Raw genomic sequence first — 17068 nt, 5'->3', positions numbered from 1 at the left:
AAGAAGTTCCTGGAGCGCGGCATCGCTCCAGTTTATCATCTCATCGGATTCTTTTGAAAAAGTAAAACTCATTGCCATGTTTACTTTCATTTTCAATACAGTTTTCTGCTGGAGTTTGACAGCAGTTCCACACGTGATGATGACACCTCCCTCTGTTGCGCCATGATGTAATGTGCATTCACAAGTTTGGCTTTGCGGCAATATTACTATCAAGCGTGCTTGCTCGAATGCCGCAAAATTCACGCATCGCCGTGCCGCTGCGGCACATTTATAAGACGCACCAAGGCGGCAGTACTACGTTGATTTGCCGGCATGGTGTGTCTTCTAAAAAGGCTTAATAAATACACCTGAAAACAATCCTTACCGTAGTTTTTTTTTTTTTTTTTACAACTAGCTACTTCGCAGATTTTTCCTTTTGCGTAACGCAACTCCCGCAAAAATGTGGGACCACTGTAAAACAAGTATGCAAACAAGCTTTAACCTTTTGAGGGCAAACCTATACTTACATTTAAAAGTGTAACGTTCTCCCGCTTCATCTGCCAATATTACAAGAACAAAAATCTCCCATTTAGCCCAAAATGAATCCTGAAATAGGTTGGGCCAGTAAGAATACACCAGACCCATTTTTGAACTTTGGAAAAAAAATAATGACGTGTTTTGAGTAGCCTTTGAATGTGGACAGGTTGTTGCTTTGCTGTGATGTAATCTGCCTCATTTGCAGCCTAGGAAGGATGCAGCTCCTGAATTTGGACAGTGTTTGTCTGACCAGTCGAAGTGCAACATTAAAATACCACAAGTGGGAAAAGTGCAAGTAGATTTTTTTTTAATGTTTCAATGTAATGAAAGATTTGAATTCAATGTTTAAATAGTATTGTAAAAATAATCGGTTGATGGGAAATGTTTACCTGTTCAGAATGTTTAATGTAAGACACTGAAGATGTTAGTTTGCTATGAAAAATGTTGTGGACTTTTCATCATGAGTTAAAAAAAATTAAATACAAGTAGCACAGAATCACTTCAGAAAAGGTTTGAGTCAGAGAAACTCGAGAAAACAAAAAAACGTTTGCATATCAAAGAAGGTGAGCTCTGGAACAGGGTTGTTGGAATGGGCTCTCTTCATTAGCATCACAACACAATGCCCTCCTCGTTACACTGCAGAACCTCGTTATGTTCGACATGTCCCATCTGCCGATGGAACTGTCCCTGTTTCTGGGTCCTCCAGCAGTGGATGCTTTGACCGAGGGTGATGCTCCTAATGCTTGGGAGATGGGTCAGCATGTTCATGGGCAAAGACACCACACCGGAGCCTGCTAAATTCAACTCCTGCAGGGAGTTTAGTCCACTGAAAACTGCAGGACTTAGACTCTTTAGCTTAGGGTTGTTGGAGAGATCCAGAACTTGCAGGTTCTCAAGTCCTTTAAAGCTGTTTGGCTCAACGTCTTGTAGCTCATGGAGACCACTCAGAGATAAATAAGCCAAGTCTTTGAGCTGATTGAAGGCTCCCTCCTTGATCTTTGTGATAGGGTTGGAGTCCAGGTTGAGGTACCTCAGGGGAAGTCCTACCATGCTAGGTATATTAACTAGCAGGTTTAAAGAGAGATTAACACTCTGTATGTGTACAACCTTTCCATGTAAGTTAGTGGAGACAGAGACAAGCTTGTTATGAGACAGATCCACGCTGAGAGGTTCGCTGTTCACTTTAGACGCAAACACATCCATGCTGAACTCCTGGAAATTGTTGTGACTAAGGTCAACTTCAGCCAGCGGGAGACCTGAGAAGCAGCTCGGTGACAAACTCTCCAGGTTGTTGTGACTCAGATCCAGACTCTCTAGGTAACGCAGCTTAGACAACGCATCGGGGCTTACCTGAATGTAACACAGCAGGGAAATTATGATTAGTGAGCTAAAGGTGCTTTGCTGCATCTTAATGGTTTATTTCAGCATTCCCAGCTTCTGACTGGTTATTCTGAACATTGTTGCTTCTTCTATACATTGGCTTTTAAGTGACTGGTTAGAACAGATTATTAATCATATGTTATTGTTATTGATTATTGTCACAGGTACATTTTCTGTTGTCCGTTCTTGAGTAAAACAGCCTAAATGTTACGATGGTTTTGGGTCTCAAAAATCCCAGTTGCAATATTTTAGTTTATATTATAGATGTTGACAAGCAACGCAAAATGAAATGTGGGTGAAAAACTTAGTGTTTATTTGAAATGTTAAGGAATAACATTTGTACACTGTTTCCTTTGAGAGAGAGCTATGTGTGACTTCCTGTTTATTTGATGTTGGGCAGTTTTTTAAAGAAGCTTTAAAGAAATATTCAGCAGTTTTTTACTCTTTCTACAAGACATGGGCTAGTTTTTGGTTTCAAGGTACACAGTGGTATTAAAATGTCATAGTGTCAAAACCACTAAGTATTTCTTTTACACTGCTGATTAAATTATTTTAATGAGATGTCAGAGGCGCGGGTTTTCTCCGGTCATGCATCAGAGCTCCTACTTCTCACAGTCAGCTGTGTGCGAATTTTGTACGACGAACAAATTGGGGGAATCCCTTAAACTTTTTCTACCACTGGGGGAAAAAAAAACCCAATACAATTGGACATTTGAAATGCAGGCTTGTTTCCCTGAGGCATGCCACTTTTTACTGTTTGACAGCATGTGTAAGCTTTGCTACTGAGACGATACTCAGCCTTATTTAATAGCATAACCAAATTCAGCCAGAGGCTAGTTTCTATCTGCTTTTTATTGACAGGTTGGCATGAAAGTTTAAAGACTTGTTTCAGGAATAACTATGCAAATTTGTGACATGATTCTCCTCTTCCAACAATCCTAAAGTCCAAGTTAACTTGTATTTTCAGTACATTTGCAGTGGTTTCTAAATAAATGCCTTGTGAGTTGATCTCTGTGGGAAAAAAGCTCTCACACTCCTGTTTCAGGAACTAGAAGTGAGACGGCAGGATTTGAAGTGTTATTTTCTGATATTGGTACATCTCATCTCACCTCTGACCGGATAACAGTAACTTGACTCTACCGCTGGCTCTGTTTGCTCTGCAACATTGATGTTTTATTTCCACAAATAAAACAAGCCTGGAGGCGTTTTGCAGTGTTGCGGAGTTGCTAATGCTAACGGTTAGCTTCAACTAGCCGAGACACGCTCTTCTCTCTCCTGGTTGCTAAATCAACAACTGCCTTCCTTGTTGCGAGCCAAGATGGGTGAATGCTAATTTTTCTGTGTGATACAGGTGCTGCCTATTGAATGTGATGTGTATCTAATGCTAGGTGATGGAAGCATTTTGCACGAAGAAAGTGGAATCTTTCTTGTCAGCAATATATATATTTTTTTACTATGAAGTCACCTTTGATGTCAAGATGTTTCGCAAGATTTCTCATTTGACCTGGGAATGTTTACAGGTAAAGTCAGTTCATGTGTAGCCTTTGCTGTCTGGCTGCAGACCAGACAAAGCATGCAAGACTTTTTATTGCCACGTGAGGGTCTGTCATGTTTTGAAAATTGTCTGAGTTTAGTTTTTAAAATCTTGCCATGTGAACCAGGCCTTAGACGCAGTTTCTTGCACTACTCACCTTATTTATACGGTTGCTGCTGAGGTCCAAGCTAACTAGAGTGGTGTATCCTGGACCAGCTAGCACGGCATCACTGAGAGGGCCCATGTCGTTGGATGAAAGGTCCAGATGTGAAGTGTCCAGTGGAATGGGAATGGGCATGGAGGCATCGGGGCCGAGGCCTCGACAGTCCACCCTGGTCAGGCTGAAGCTGTCAAACAGCCCAAAGCTCTCCACCTCACAGTGGCAACGGGGGTGGCAGTTCCTGACGCCACTAGACTGAACACCCACCACCAGTGACAGGCTGAGCCACAAGAGAAGAGCCATTATGCTCTGAAAAAAACCCAAAACATATTACATTTAAAACATTTATTTCTCACATCACCACTCATCGGTTTCCAAACTCTGCCTCAATCGGGTCAGTGCACTTTGTCCAAACTATCTCACACTTCATCTGTTTTGTGTGCTTAGAAATTCAAAGAGCTGCCATTTGCAAGGCTTTTACCAAGCTTTGTCAAAAGGCTTAAAGCCTTTATTTGTGCAACTCGAGCAGCCCCAGCTTTCCTCCTTATTGCCTCCCCAATGGATGTGACCTAATTTCTCTGATCAATGAGTTCATTTGCACTTTCTTATTCAACCCACTACAACGAGTACGCATTGCTGGAAGGGAGGGAATGTAGGGGCATCACAAATCTTTACTCTATCTGGAAGCTTGGGAAGAAAAATCAGAAACAAAGCTTTATCACCATGAAGTGATGAAATTAGACAAGTTAAAAGAATTAAATTCTGTTTAAAATAACATGAAACTGAGCATAAACCAGCCGTACCTTTCCTCTGCTCTTGATGCGCCCCTCTATGTGACACATCTGAACAATGCTCACTCACGCAGCTCATCTTAGGCAATGTTTACACACACTCAACCAAAAAGGTAGGAAAACTGTCCAGAGGTTAGTTGTTGCGTAATAAATAAACATGTTGTCCAGGTCAAATTGACTGGGTATGACACAGCAGATTCAAATATATGATCCACGATTTTATAGCTGCGTGAGAAAACAAATTGCAGCTTCAGCTTATGTCCCGATAACAAACTGCAATTCTCGTGCCTTCTGCTTGGCGCAGACCTAGAATCATCTGCCTGACTTTCAATTGGTCTTCTCTAGAAATCATTTGCTTCAAAATAACAATCAGTTCAGGCTCCAAAAGGGCTCCAGCAAAGTAAACAGTACCTTTTAAAGGAGTTTGTTTGTGTTGTGCTCTAAAGTAGGAGGTGAATTATCTTGAAATCATCTGAGAGGTGCAAGCAGATGAAGTGTCTCAACTTAGGTGTGTTCTTGCTGTGTCGTGGTTCTAATTCCATGCTTTCGTTCTTTTTAAACACAGAAACAGTTTTGTTTACCTGTTTTGTAGCTACAGTTTCGCCGACGGCTGCCGGCTTCGTCAGGCTGACGCTGATGGTGAGCGTCAGCCTGAAGAAGCCGGCAGCCGTCGGCGAAACTGTAGCTACAAAACAGGTAAACAAAACTGTTTCTGTGTTTAAAAAGAACGAAAGCATGAAGTGTCTCAAGTTACGAGTGTTATCAGCAGAAAGTATGAGGGGTTGGGTCGTTTGTCTTAGATTATGTAAGACAAGAGGTGCATTGTGCTCATGAGCTTCTCTTCACAGGCTGATTACAATGGCTCAGAGTCCAGCTAATCCAAGCTGCTCACCTCTGTGCAGCATTGTTTTCCAGGTCTTGACCTGTGAACTCCCTTCTACGGCCAGCGGCTTAGTGGAGCTGTTGATATAAAGGTTCCTAAACTGCGAGGAGTTTGTTTGACGTTTAATACGCATTCTGCTTGTCTGAAAGTGGTTTACCATTGTGTGTTTACTGTGAAATCAAGAGTGCACCAGACAGGACTGGGTGAGCTTTAAAAGTGTTCATTAATACAGAGTGCACAAATCTTTCACCAACTGAACAAAAAAGTAACAGGACTGTTTTCCAGCTCAGAACTGTACAAACTGAAAAGTTTCTGTCTGGTGTGTGCTCTGTCGATAGTGAGTGAAAGTGTGTATCGGCAAACTCTGAGCACAGATTTCATCTATTTCAATTTTTTTCCCAAGCCTACATTATTAGGAGGCATAGGCCTGAATGACATTTAGATAGTATGATAACCTTGAGCAAATTGGTTTAAACATGTCACCAGCAACATTTATTGTTATTACTTTAAATATACAGAAAACTTGTGAAGCAGGGACTAGTTACTTTGCTGACATTAGCGACTAAATTACCCATTTAATCAGTTTATGCAGCAACTTATACAAGCCTTGTTCTCCTTTACACTGTAGTTCTCTGGTTCTAGCTCCATTCATTCTTTTTTTTTTATTTTGTGACATCCAATCAAATTTAGTGTTGCCTCCTCAAACATACTACTCTTCACATGCAGGTTCGGAACAATGGAGAGTGTTCTCCTACCAAGCCATGGCGTATATATTTCAAAAAGAGCCCAAACGGCTGACTTTTAACTTTTAGACTTGTGAATACATTGTGGAAGTTCACCTCCTTCTCCCTAGAGGAGTATTAGTAAGCTGCCAGTTTCTGGAGCTGCATAGGCATTTAAACACCTGGAATGGTATGATTTTAAAATTGTGTTTCTGATACTGTAATGTTTTAAAACCTCAGATCTAATAATTAATCCCTTACCAGTTAATAACTACCATTCATTTTAACATCTATTTCTTAGCTTTCCTAATCCAGATTGCTAAACTCTACGCTCTGTTTTTGGATCAGATCTCTGATTGTTTTTTAATCTGATTTGGTGCTAAATACTGATAAGGTCATTGTAGTGGGGGATTTTAACATTCATGTGGACATTGTAAATGATAGCCTCAATGTAGCCTTTAGTAATATCTTAGACTCCGTTTTACTCAAAGGATACATAGCTCCACCCACTTCTGCCATCATACATTAAACCTTGTGCTGACATACGGCATAAGCCGCTTTTACAAAACAATGCCGTCCAATTGCTGCAACGCCGTTGCAGCATCAGGGACCCATAGGTTGTTTGTAAGTGGTAAGTAAGTAAATACATTTTATTTATATAGCACTCATCACAGACAAAGAATCACAAAGTGCTTCACATTGATCAAAACGAAATAAAACAAAGTCATAAAATCATAAATAGATTAACATCATAAAATCAACATGATCTCAAAACAGAATCAGATTAACGTCAGAAAAAGTCATAAAATTATAAAATTTCATAAACAGATGAAAGATTGAAAATTTGATTTAAAATAAGAAAATAAAAGGTTTAGTTAAAAGCATCTTTAAATAAAAGGGCTTTTAGCTGTTTTTTAAAAGTGTCCAGACTGTCAATGCTGCATAAGGATAAAGGAAGATCATTCCAGAGTTGGGGTACAACAGTCTACCTCAACTTTTGTATCTGGTCTTTAGAACTTCTAGAAGGTTCTGGTGGGTGGACCTGAGGGCTCGGGTTGGAGCATACGGCTTTAACAGTTCAGTAATATAGGGAGTAGCTTGACCATGTAGAGCCCTGAAAGTTATAATCAGGATTATAAAAATGAACTCTAAAGTTAACGGGTAACCAGTGCAGAGACATTAGAATAGGAGTGATGTGTGCTCTTCTGTTTGCTCCAGTTAGGAGCCTCGCTGCAGAGTTCTGGACCAACTGAAGGCGGTCAAGGGCTTTTTTGTTAAAACATGTGAAGAGTGTGTTACAGTAATCTAAATGGGAGGAGATAAAGGCATGGAGAACCATTTCAAGTTCATGTTTTGACACCAACCTTCGCAGTCTGGAGATATTTCTTAAATGATAAAAACAGTTTCGGACCAACGTTTTTGAATGACCTTCAAGAGACATTGATTGGTCAAAATTAACACCCAAATTCCCTAGGTTCGTCTTGACGGCAGAGGATAAATGACCAAGTTTTAGACTAATTAGGGGAACCATGCTCTCAGGGGCAATAATCAGACATTCAGTCTTTTCAAAGTTTAACTGAAGGAAGTTATCTTCTAGCCAGCTGGTGATAGCTGAAAGACACTAGTAATTCAGACATTTTGTAGAACTCAGAATCCTTAAAGGAGCAGTACAGCTGAATATCATCTGCATATAGGTGATGAGACATTTTGAAAAGAATCAAGTATCTGTCCAAGAGGGTGTATTTACAGCAGAAACAACAGTAGACCCAAAAAAGAGCCTTGGGGTACCCCACAGAACAGATCAGTAGAATCAGTGATCAGACCGTGGCGGTAATGTGGGGCAATTGTGTCCGTTTTATAAAAGATTAGGTGATGGTGGCATAAAGAGGGTATGGGGGCAGTCTTGACCGTTAATTTTGGACATAACTTGCTTTTTATTGCGACTGAATTAGGGTTGTCACGGTAACCGGAGTAGCGGGAAACCCCGGTAAAAAAGTTGACAATAACAATAACGTCTTGTTTTAAAAAAAAAAAGTATTATCTCAGTGGATTACCGCGGCTGCAGTGTAGGCGTGGTGACCCTTACCAGCCACCGTATCATCTGCTGAAGTTGCCGGCGGCACATGCACACTTTGTTGTTTACAACCAAAACTTTCTTGAAGCTAAAGCTGAAATAATGGCCAAAGGAGGAGACTGCAGCACTCAGGACACCTATTATCCCCCCAAAGAAAACAAAGTCGGAAGTATGGCCATTTTTTGGATATTTGAAGAATGCCGAGGGACAGTTGATGGAGGACGGCTATCCTGTTTGTAGCATGTGCAGGAAAAGTGTCTGTGAAAGGCAGCAACGCTTCAGATCTCATGACACATCTGCGTGACCATCACCCACAACTCTACAGTCAACGCAAGGCAAGTTAACGTTAGCGTTTTAGCTAAAATGCGTGATCCAAGGATTTGGGTTGAGGGAGAATGCAACAAGTCGCTATATAAAGCAGCCGCAGTGCCGCTACCTGCATATAAAACTCCCCCATATTGAAATGATGCTATGCATTATGGGGCTCCCAGGGGCAGATAGGAGTTGGTCTCTCTCCGAGAATAATTATGAATTTAACAATGATTACTGCCTGATGACATTTTCCCACATCTGCAAAGCTCACTGGAAGAACACAGAGGACAATATTTTCCTGATATAGGGTTTATTACTCAAGGATAAAAAAAAAAGTATCATCTGATCTAATATTTTTTAAATGATGACATCAAACAGACAAAAAATAAGAAGTTATGGGCAAATATTGGTATTTTAAAGACTAAAGGGGAAAAATGTAAACAAATACAAAATAACAAATTTTAGGCAAAATTTAGACACAAACTGAGGACAATATTTTCCTGATATACAGGGTTTATTTAGTTGTCTGAAAATGTAACACGTTTAAAAAAATACCGCGATAATACTGAAAACCGTGATAATTTTGGTCACAATAACCTTGAGGTTAAATTTTCACACCGTGACAACCCTAGATTGAAGCCGCGATCGTCCCCTGCATTCCCCGTGCAGTCTGGTGATCTGAGCTTCAGCTCTAACATGGAGCGCTGCGGCTTTTCAGTTTGCTGCCTGTCTGATTTTGTTCAAAAAGCAATACTTATTGCCCATGTTTACTTTCATTTTCAATAAATTTGCCGGCCGGAGCTCGGCATTAACTCCCCACGTCATCATGACACCTCCCTCTATTGCACCATGGCGCAATAGCTGTTTATAAGGCAAACCATTACCGCAATATTACTACTATGTGAGGCGGAATGAATACCGCAAAATTCGCGCAACGCCATGCCGGCATGGCGCGTTTATAAGACACACCATTGCAGTAATATTACACTGATTTGCCGGCATGGTGTGTCTTGTAAAAAGCGCTATAAAGTGTGAGAAAATAACAGTATTTCCACAAAATCCAGTCCTGTCGGACCACTTTTTGATGACTTTTGATTTTATTATAACTGAGTTCTCCAGACATGAAAGTAAATTTCAGTAAAGTTGGTCTCTATTCGACAATGCTGTAACATCTTTTAAATCAAATGCTCTATTTTTACTGTCTGCAGTATCTCAGAGGAACTTAGCAGAGGGCGATATTTTCATTTCTGGCCCTTCACAGATTGATGGTCTAATTCATAGTGTTACTTCTTTACATGTGGCATTAGCTCATGTTGCCCCTTTTAAAAAGAAATAAAGTGGTAAATGGCCTGTATTTGATATAGTGCCTTCTAGAGTCCTGGAACCCCCCAAGGCACTTTACAACACAATCAGTCATTCACCCATTCATTCACACATTGGTGGGGATGAGCTACGATGTAGCCACAGACAGAGGCAAGGCTGCCGAACACTGGCGCCACCGGTCCCTCTGACCTCATGAAGCTCTGCAGAAGTCTGCTAATCACCTGCTGATTGAAATCAGGTGTGCTGAAGCAGGGTTCAAACTAAAACCTGCTGGATACTGGCCCTCCAGGACCAGGATTGGGCACCCCTGTTCTAAAATGAAATTTTGCAAGGTAATAAAAAAAAAATTAAAAATGCTTTTATTTCTTTGAGATAAATTAGAGCTGTCAAAGGTCTGAGTTCGGAGCCGTATAACACTATCCTGGCAAGCCAACCTGTGCAGTATATTTAAATAAAAAGTTTAGTCACGACACGTAGACAGAACTCAGTCGTAGAACGGAATCTACTGTTGTCTTTAAAATTGTCTCCACATGACAGCGTTAGGGAAAATCAGAGCAATGAACAATAAAACGTATTCATGGCTATGAAAATCAGTGAACAGGGCAGTCCACCGTACACCATCAATGAAGAAGCAAATGCATCCTTTTTCGAAATAAAGGACATAAAGTATCTTTCCGGGGTTTTCTCCTTTCAGAAATTATGTATGATTTTTCAGAAATCCGTAAAGGTGAATTTCTTATCATGTACTGTGATATTATGCAAGCAATACGTGTTTATTTTTTTTGCTAAGCAAGCCCCCTGTTCCGCAGAGCTTCGTGCAATAAGAAACTGAGCACCGATCAGAACTAACCAATAGAACAGAAGCACATTTATGAATAAAAAACGTGAAGTCGCCATCTTAACAAAACGGTTCCAGAGACTATTTGTGTGGTATGCTTGTCAGCCACTAGATGGTGCAATCAGATAACAGAAATTAGGGCTGCACGATGTTAGGAAAACCTGCGATACTCGATAACAGTGCTTAATATTGCGATATCGATATTACTCACGATAAATAACCAAATACTAAAGTATGCAGTGTTGATGTTGTCTGGCGTGTGACGTCTGCTCTGGGTTCAAAGCAAACAAAAACTAATGCATGAATTCCATTACAAAATAACATTTTTATTGCAAAAATATGCAGCTGCACCTGCTACTGTATTAGCAGCAAAACAACAAACTGCATGCATGCAGTTTCTCAGTGACTTTAAAACATCACCTCCACTATAAAACTTTTTCTGATGCTCCAAATACAGAAAAACACCCCTTACCAGGGTTTTTAGAATAAATAAAAAAATCAGAAAATTACTTTAAATGTTAAATAATAGTTAAAATCACTTAAATGCAACAGCAAATTCTCTCATTGCTACTGAGCATTTTCTCCACTTATGTGGTTATGATATAAGGCTGTTGCTGCTATTGGGAAGTGAACTGTGCTGGGCCAAACTAGGAGAATATTAATATTTTCTGAGGGAAAGAGAAAAACAATTGTCTACCTTTCAGAAGAGGAAGTGGCAAAAAAACTACATGGGAAATATGTGAAAACATTTGGTTTTAACCCCAAATTGAACAAGTTTACCTAGATCTTAAAAAGCAGCTCAGATGATGAAACTGCAACTATGATTCTGATAACAAGCTAACAAATTGAACTAGCTCCTCTTAAGATAACCGGCTAGCAGAGCTTCTGACTGACAGTTTATGTGCAGCAGCAAATCAACTATCCTGATTAACAAGGTTATAAAAGCTCATAAATGAAAAATCACTTTGATGTGTGGGGGAACTTTTCCAGGCCCTCTTTAGCAGGGTGGGACTGGGAGGAGAGTGCTGTAGCCTTTTAGCTGGAAGCTAACCGGAGCCTGAAACCTCAGCACAAAGTCCGTTCGTTAAGCCAGCATGACGAACAAGGGAAGCGAGCGGCAGCGGAAAGCGGGGGCGGAGCGGAGATAGTGGAATTTTGGGGATACAGTCTATGCTGGGCAGGTGAACCAGGAAGAGGCACGGCGGCCCAAAGTAAGCGCAGCCCGGGAAGCTCCGCTCGGCAGCACCGTCTCCGACGCTCCGGTGTCGGCGCGCGAAGGAAGTGGTGGTGCCGAAAACAAGAGCGGTGGCTGGCAAACATCTCAACCTTCGGATGGAAACAGCCGAGCAGCGCGGGGAAGCTCTTCCATAAGGGTCTACGTAGGGGGCGGGCATATTACGTGAACGGACCCATCTGACTGGCCGCATATCAGAAGGGCTACATTTGATTGGTCAAATAATACTTCCGCGTAAAAAACAGAGCTGGTTTACAAAAAGTTGATTTATGACACGGATGGAAATGTTTGAACTAAACATTTATCACCGTTTTTGATGTGCTTTGCGATGGGCCTATCGCACGCCCTATTATCGCGATGACGATAATTTTTCGATATATTGTGCAGCCCTAATAGAAATACTCCAGAAAGAGACTTTAAGTACCTCTATCTGCTCATGTCTCAAAGAAAACTCCTAGTCTAAACCATCCAAAGATTGTAAAAGCTGTTTCAAACAAACGCCGTTCCTGAGCCGACGCCATCTTTGTAGTTTTTTATTTATTGTTTTTCGTTGCAGCTCTGTTTCTAAACCCACCCAACATCTCTCTACAAACATTGTGATTGGCCAGACCTAAAACTGTTTTAGGCCAGTGGCTCTCAATTATGTTCAGCGAAGCTCCCTCTCAGATGCATGCAGGTCATGCATCGTGCCACCCTCATTAGAAACCGGAGGGGGGGTATATTGATATTAAGTTATATAGAGCAGGGGAGGGAGTGTGTCGAAAATGACATCTAATTTGAGTTCTCTGTTGGGGAATCTCCAACAACAGGGGGGAAGGGGGTATGTAGCCTCTCACTGATATTGAAAACCGCTGCTTTAGGCCGATAGAAGACCTGCTGAGGCTACAATAGAGCATGGAAAGACCGATCTGCAAAGCAAAGTATTTAGCTTTTCTACCATTTGTCTAGATTTCTAGGCCAGTATAAGACAAGATCTGTTGGCCCACAAAACCAGAATCGGTGAATCTACATAAAAGATCAAAAAATCAATGTGTAGGGTAAACACAATCAACTGTCTGTTAAACAGCTGTTTTACATTGATCACATTGAGTCCTTTGCTCCATCTGTTGCCTTAGCAAGGACTTTTCACCCTTCCTGTACCAGGTGTGCCTCTCAAATTCTCACCAATAAATCTTAGACAACAGCAAACCCCTGCAGATGCTGCCTTCAAATCAGATGTTGCAATTAACCAAAAGCATTTGCAGGAGGAGCTGCAAACCTCCTGAGTGGGAAATTGGCAAAAGACTGCGTTCGCACATCCCAACACCTTCTCACTTTTACAAATCTCTTTGCACCTTTGAATCCCGGGAAAGCCACACAACAAGCAGCGCTGCACATAACTTTTTCATCTATTTACCTGCAGCTGCAGAGCTATATATATCAAATGTATCATCGTGTTACTCCACCTAAAGTTCAGGAGTTGGAATAACTGAGTGTGTGTTATTAGTTTGCTCAGATTAAATGTGTCAAAAGTCATAACAGTGTCTGTTTTATTTCCCAGAGGCAAAACTTTTATCTGAAGTTGAAAAGATTTCCTATCAGCCGCCTTTTTTAATCAACACGATAATTTGCTGACAGCAGAGATAAGCACATCCAGAGCAGAGGGCGGTGAAAACTCATAACCCGACATCTACTCAGCTCGCCCACTTAACGCTTTTATTTGCATCAGTGTCAAAACTCATCCGGCACTTCATTTGTCGAGCGGCCATCCAGCGCTCTGATGTATTCATCATCGGTCACTGAGACCACGTCATCCCAATTTAATCTCCGAGTCCGAGGCTGACGACTGTAATTAGACAATGGATGCCACACTAATCCTTTTAACCCAAATGAATGCATGACGCTAAGGAGAAGGCAGGGATTTTAATTTAACTCCATGCTACTTAAGTGTTTTGAAACAATTAGGAATGGAAAGTCTCGTCTTGAACAATGAATAAATACTGCAAAGCACAAGACAATGTGTCACAGTAGAAGGTTTAGGGGAATCATTTAAAGCAACGGTACTGTTTAAAGTTATTTTTAAAGACTTCCTCGATTTTGTTTAAAGTTGAAGTTATCTGACAAAACAAAAAAGGTCGAGAGAGTTTAAGAGGAAATTGGTTGTGTGGACTGTTCGTCTGTGCTATCACACCTGACTGGAGACAAGTCTTTTAGTCAGGTACAGGATTTATTAGCTGATGTATTTATTTATTTATTTATTTATTTATTTATTTATTATCCTGTGTGCAACTTCTGCCTTTACTGCTGATCCTAGATTGGTGCTCTACTTATACAGTCTCAATATTCTTAAAACTAGTTGTGATTAGAGATAAAAGTATATTGACAAATGTAACTTTTTAAAATCAGGGGTGTCCAACGTGTGGCCCACAGGTCATTTACAGTACTTGGATAGATTTGGTGTTATGAATTGCCTAACTTTGGCCCGACCACACAAGCTGTTCAAGCAGATAGACAGTTTATTACATTTTTAATTTAAAGAACAAGTTCACTGAGAAACCATTTTGAACTTTTTAACTTTTCCAGGCTAAAAGTGACAATAGTCTTCTTCTATTTTCTGCATTAGTCGTTGATAGGAAATAGGAAACATTCAGATTGGAAAAGTCACACGGATGTAAAATGTAAAAATATATATATATAATTGATGGTAAAATGTTTCCTTGAGTAATAACAGCAGGTCTAAAATAATACTACAATAAAATAGTACAGGGCCAAAAGGCAACAAATAAAAAAGATGTAAGTCATTGTGGTGTGTTGATGTATAAGAAAAAAAATTCTGACAAAACTCAAGAAATTGGTGCTGTGTGCCAGCTGTTAGAATAAAAAACATGTCTGACGGCCTCTGAGCGTAGCAACCACCATAATAAACCAGTAGATTATTTATTTATTAGATTATTTGTAGATTTTCTGTTACATCAATAATTATTTTCTCAGTCTGTTGTGTTGTAAATCCAGCTCTGGGTTCTAATGGAAGCGTTGAAGCCAAACTTACCCAGCTAGACTGACTGAAGGCCGGAGCACCTCTGCAGCTTAGATTTCTCGCAGGCAAACTTTCCGCAGAAACACCTAAAACAATCCCGCCACATGCTGACTTCTCACCACAATACAGGTAATAATCTACCTTTATTGGGAGCCCCGCCCCCTCTCCAGCTGTCACCACAGCTGCACGTCTCGTCTACACGCGTCATTACTCTTCCCGCACATCGCTGTTTTTTTCTCTCTTCCTCTCTTTTCTTCCTTTGACTAATTTGCGGTCTGGTCAGTGTAGCACGGATCCGTCCAGGGGCGGATTCTTAAGCGCAGAGAGGAAAACGTGAAATCTGATCTGCCCAGCAAAATATCCGCTAAGATTTTTTAAGTGCGCACTTTTAAAAACAAACCGAAAGCAGAAATAAATCTTTGTCACTTTTATCACCTTTTTGGACGTTTCGGGTTAAGTTTGAGTAACTTACTTACTTGGTGGTCTTCTTTTTCATCCACAAAGTCCGCGCTTCCTCTTCGGCTGTTTTCATTTCACCGCTCCCATTTTCCAGACTCCCGCAGAGCTCCAGAGTCCCGGTCCGTCTGCTGGGCTTCATGGGCTCTGCGGGTGTTCTGCGTGTCTGCTCCGCTAATGTAACACGCTGTCATAGACTGGAAACGCTGAGGCACACATTGGTCTGTTCCCATCCCGTGAAGTCCTGCCTGCCCCCATCTCGGTTTCTTTTACCGTAAAGCAGCCCTAGCGTGTAAAATAACTAAACTTCCGGTTACAGATTTTCAAACTAAATACAATTTTATGTCAATGCTCGTTAATTTAGTTTTTTTAACGATCATTTTGTTCGTGCAAGGGTATGTTACCGTTCCCACGCATTAAGTATCTTATTTTTTCTTCAATGTCACCAGGGGCACCGCACTGAAGAGGATTAGTACGGAAAACTATTAGAGCCAATGGAAAGATAAATATTTCTAAACTTTAATCTAAACAATCTTTTTCTTAGAATTCTGAAACATTTGACACAGTCAAGCATGATCGTGAAATGAAAAAGTATGGCTTCAGGGGTGATTTGGATAGGCAAAAAGGTTATTTAATGAACAGGCAGTAATTTGTACAAATAAATGGATTGATGGATATTGCATGTTGGGTGCCTCAGGAATCCACATCATGGCCAAAATTGTACAAATGACATCACATATATTACATTGTTTATTATTTGAAGATGATACAAAAATATGTTGTTCAGGTGAGGATTAATTAAACACATTAAAGAAGTGGTTTAATATAAATATATTCATTAAATTTTGATTAAAAAAACACATGTTATTTGGAAACCATAAGATGAATATGAAATTAGAAATATGTATTGACAATATTTGTATAGACAAAGTAAATTAAATCAAATGTCTTGGTGTAATCTTGGACAACGAAATCAGTTGGAACCTACACATTAACCCTCTGGAGGCAGGCATTGCAGATTTGCAAGAGTTAAACCCCCACATACGTATTTCATGAACATTTTTTTTAACTCAGAAGTACCCCTGAAGGACTTAGTTGTTCGTCCTTTTATGAAAACTTATTTTAAGCATGAGAGGGTTAAATAAGTCAAGGGGAAATTGGCATGGCAAAAAACAAACAAAGCACATGGTCAACCACAAAGCTTTTTATTAGGGATGGACAATATATCGGCATCAATATCGGTATGTTAGTCAGTTTTTAACATATCGGTATTGGTTTGATAAATAAAACCGGGCCGATGTTAACAACCAATATTTTTCCATCTTGGCTCCATTTCTTTACCTGTTTCAGAGGGTGAGGGGGGTGATGTGTAATTGTTTAGCCATGTGAACTGTGAATGAAATCATCTCAGAATGGTAAATATGTGTGGTGTGTGTACATAATAATTTTCATTCTATACAAAATCTTTAGAAGCATTAATGTCAGTTTATTGGTATCAGCAAATATCGGTCATCAGCTGTAACGGTGATCTTAATATCGGACATCAGTATCTGCCAAAAAATTTCATATCGGTGCATCGCTACATTTCATACATTTCTGCTATGTTATCTGAGTTGTTGTGTGGAGGTCTGTGGAAAGATACAGAAGTACATAATCAAAATATAATGCAGAAAAAGGCCATTATCATTAATACATGACATAATAACTACCATACAAAAGAACTTAATGCAAGCATTCAAATTTCCCAGACTTAAAGTAAAAAAAAATGCGTGTGCAGTGTGTGTGTGTGGTTTTTGCTTTTCACAAGTGAAAACATTTTTTTTCTTTCT

General features: G+C 40.2%; 1 protein-coding gene across 4 annotated transcripts; it reads right to left on the bottom strand.

The window, feature by feature from the left end:
* Positions 1–806: 806 nt before the first annotated feature.
* On the bottom strand, positions 807–15481 carry tsku (tsukushi small leucine rich proteoglycan homolog (Xenopus laevis)). 4 transcript variants are annotated; one of them, XM_015952040.3, is made up of 3 exons: positions 15260–15481; positions 3588–3899; positions 807–1866 (listed from the first exon to the last, which is right to left on the bottom strand). In XM_015952040.3, exons 2-3 carry the CDS (start codon positions 3891–3893, stop codon positions 1126–1128), a joined length of 1047 nt encoding a protein of 348 aa, XP_015807526.3. In that variant the 5' UTR covers positions 3894–3899; positions 15260–15481; the 3' UTR covers positions 807–1125. The 4 variants fall into 4 exon arrangements, with proteins under 4 accessions (XP_015807526.3, XP_015807527.3, XP_015807528.3 ...); XM_015952041.3 differs by having other exon boundaries at positions 15256–15402; XM_015952042.3 differs by lacking the exon at positions 15260–15481 and adding an exon at positions 14796–14917.
* Between the last annotated feature and the right edge of the window lie 1587 nt (positions 15482–17068).

The sequence above is a fragment of the Nothobranchius furzeri genome, chromosome 13 (assembly GCF_043380555.1).
Source record: "Nothobranchius furzeri strain GRZ-AD chromosome 13, NfurGRZ-RIMD1, whole genome shotgun sequence".
Classification (NCBI taxonomy): domain Eukaryota; kingdom Metazoa; phylum Chordata; class Actinopteri; order Cyprinodontiformes; family Nothobranchiidae; genus Nothobranchius; species Nothobranchius furzeri.
The sequence above is the reverse complement of the archived record's forward strand: the minus strand, read 5'-3'. Positions and strand labels throughout refer to the sequence as shown.

Coding starts and splice junctions, on each gene's coding strand:
- tsku (XM_015952039.3), bottom strand. CDS start 4,432: ATGTGTCACATAGAGGGGCGCATCAAGAGCAGAGGAAAG. Junction 3,900..4,393: donor GCATCAAGAGCAGAGGAAAG/GTACGGCTGGTT, acceptor GGTTTTTTTCAG/AGCATAATGGCTCTTCTCTT. Junction 1,867..3,587: donor GCAGCAACCGTATAAATAAG/GTGAGTAGTGCA, acceptor TGTTACATTCAG/GTAAGCCCCGATGCGTTGTC.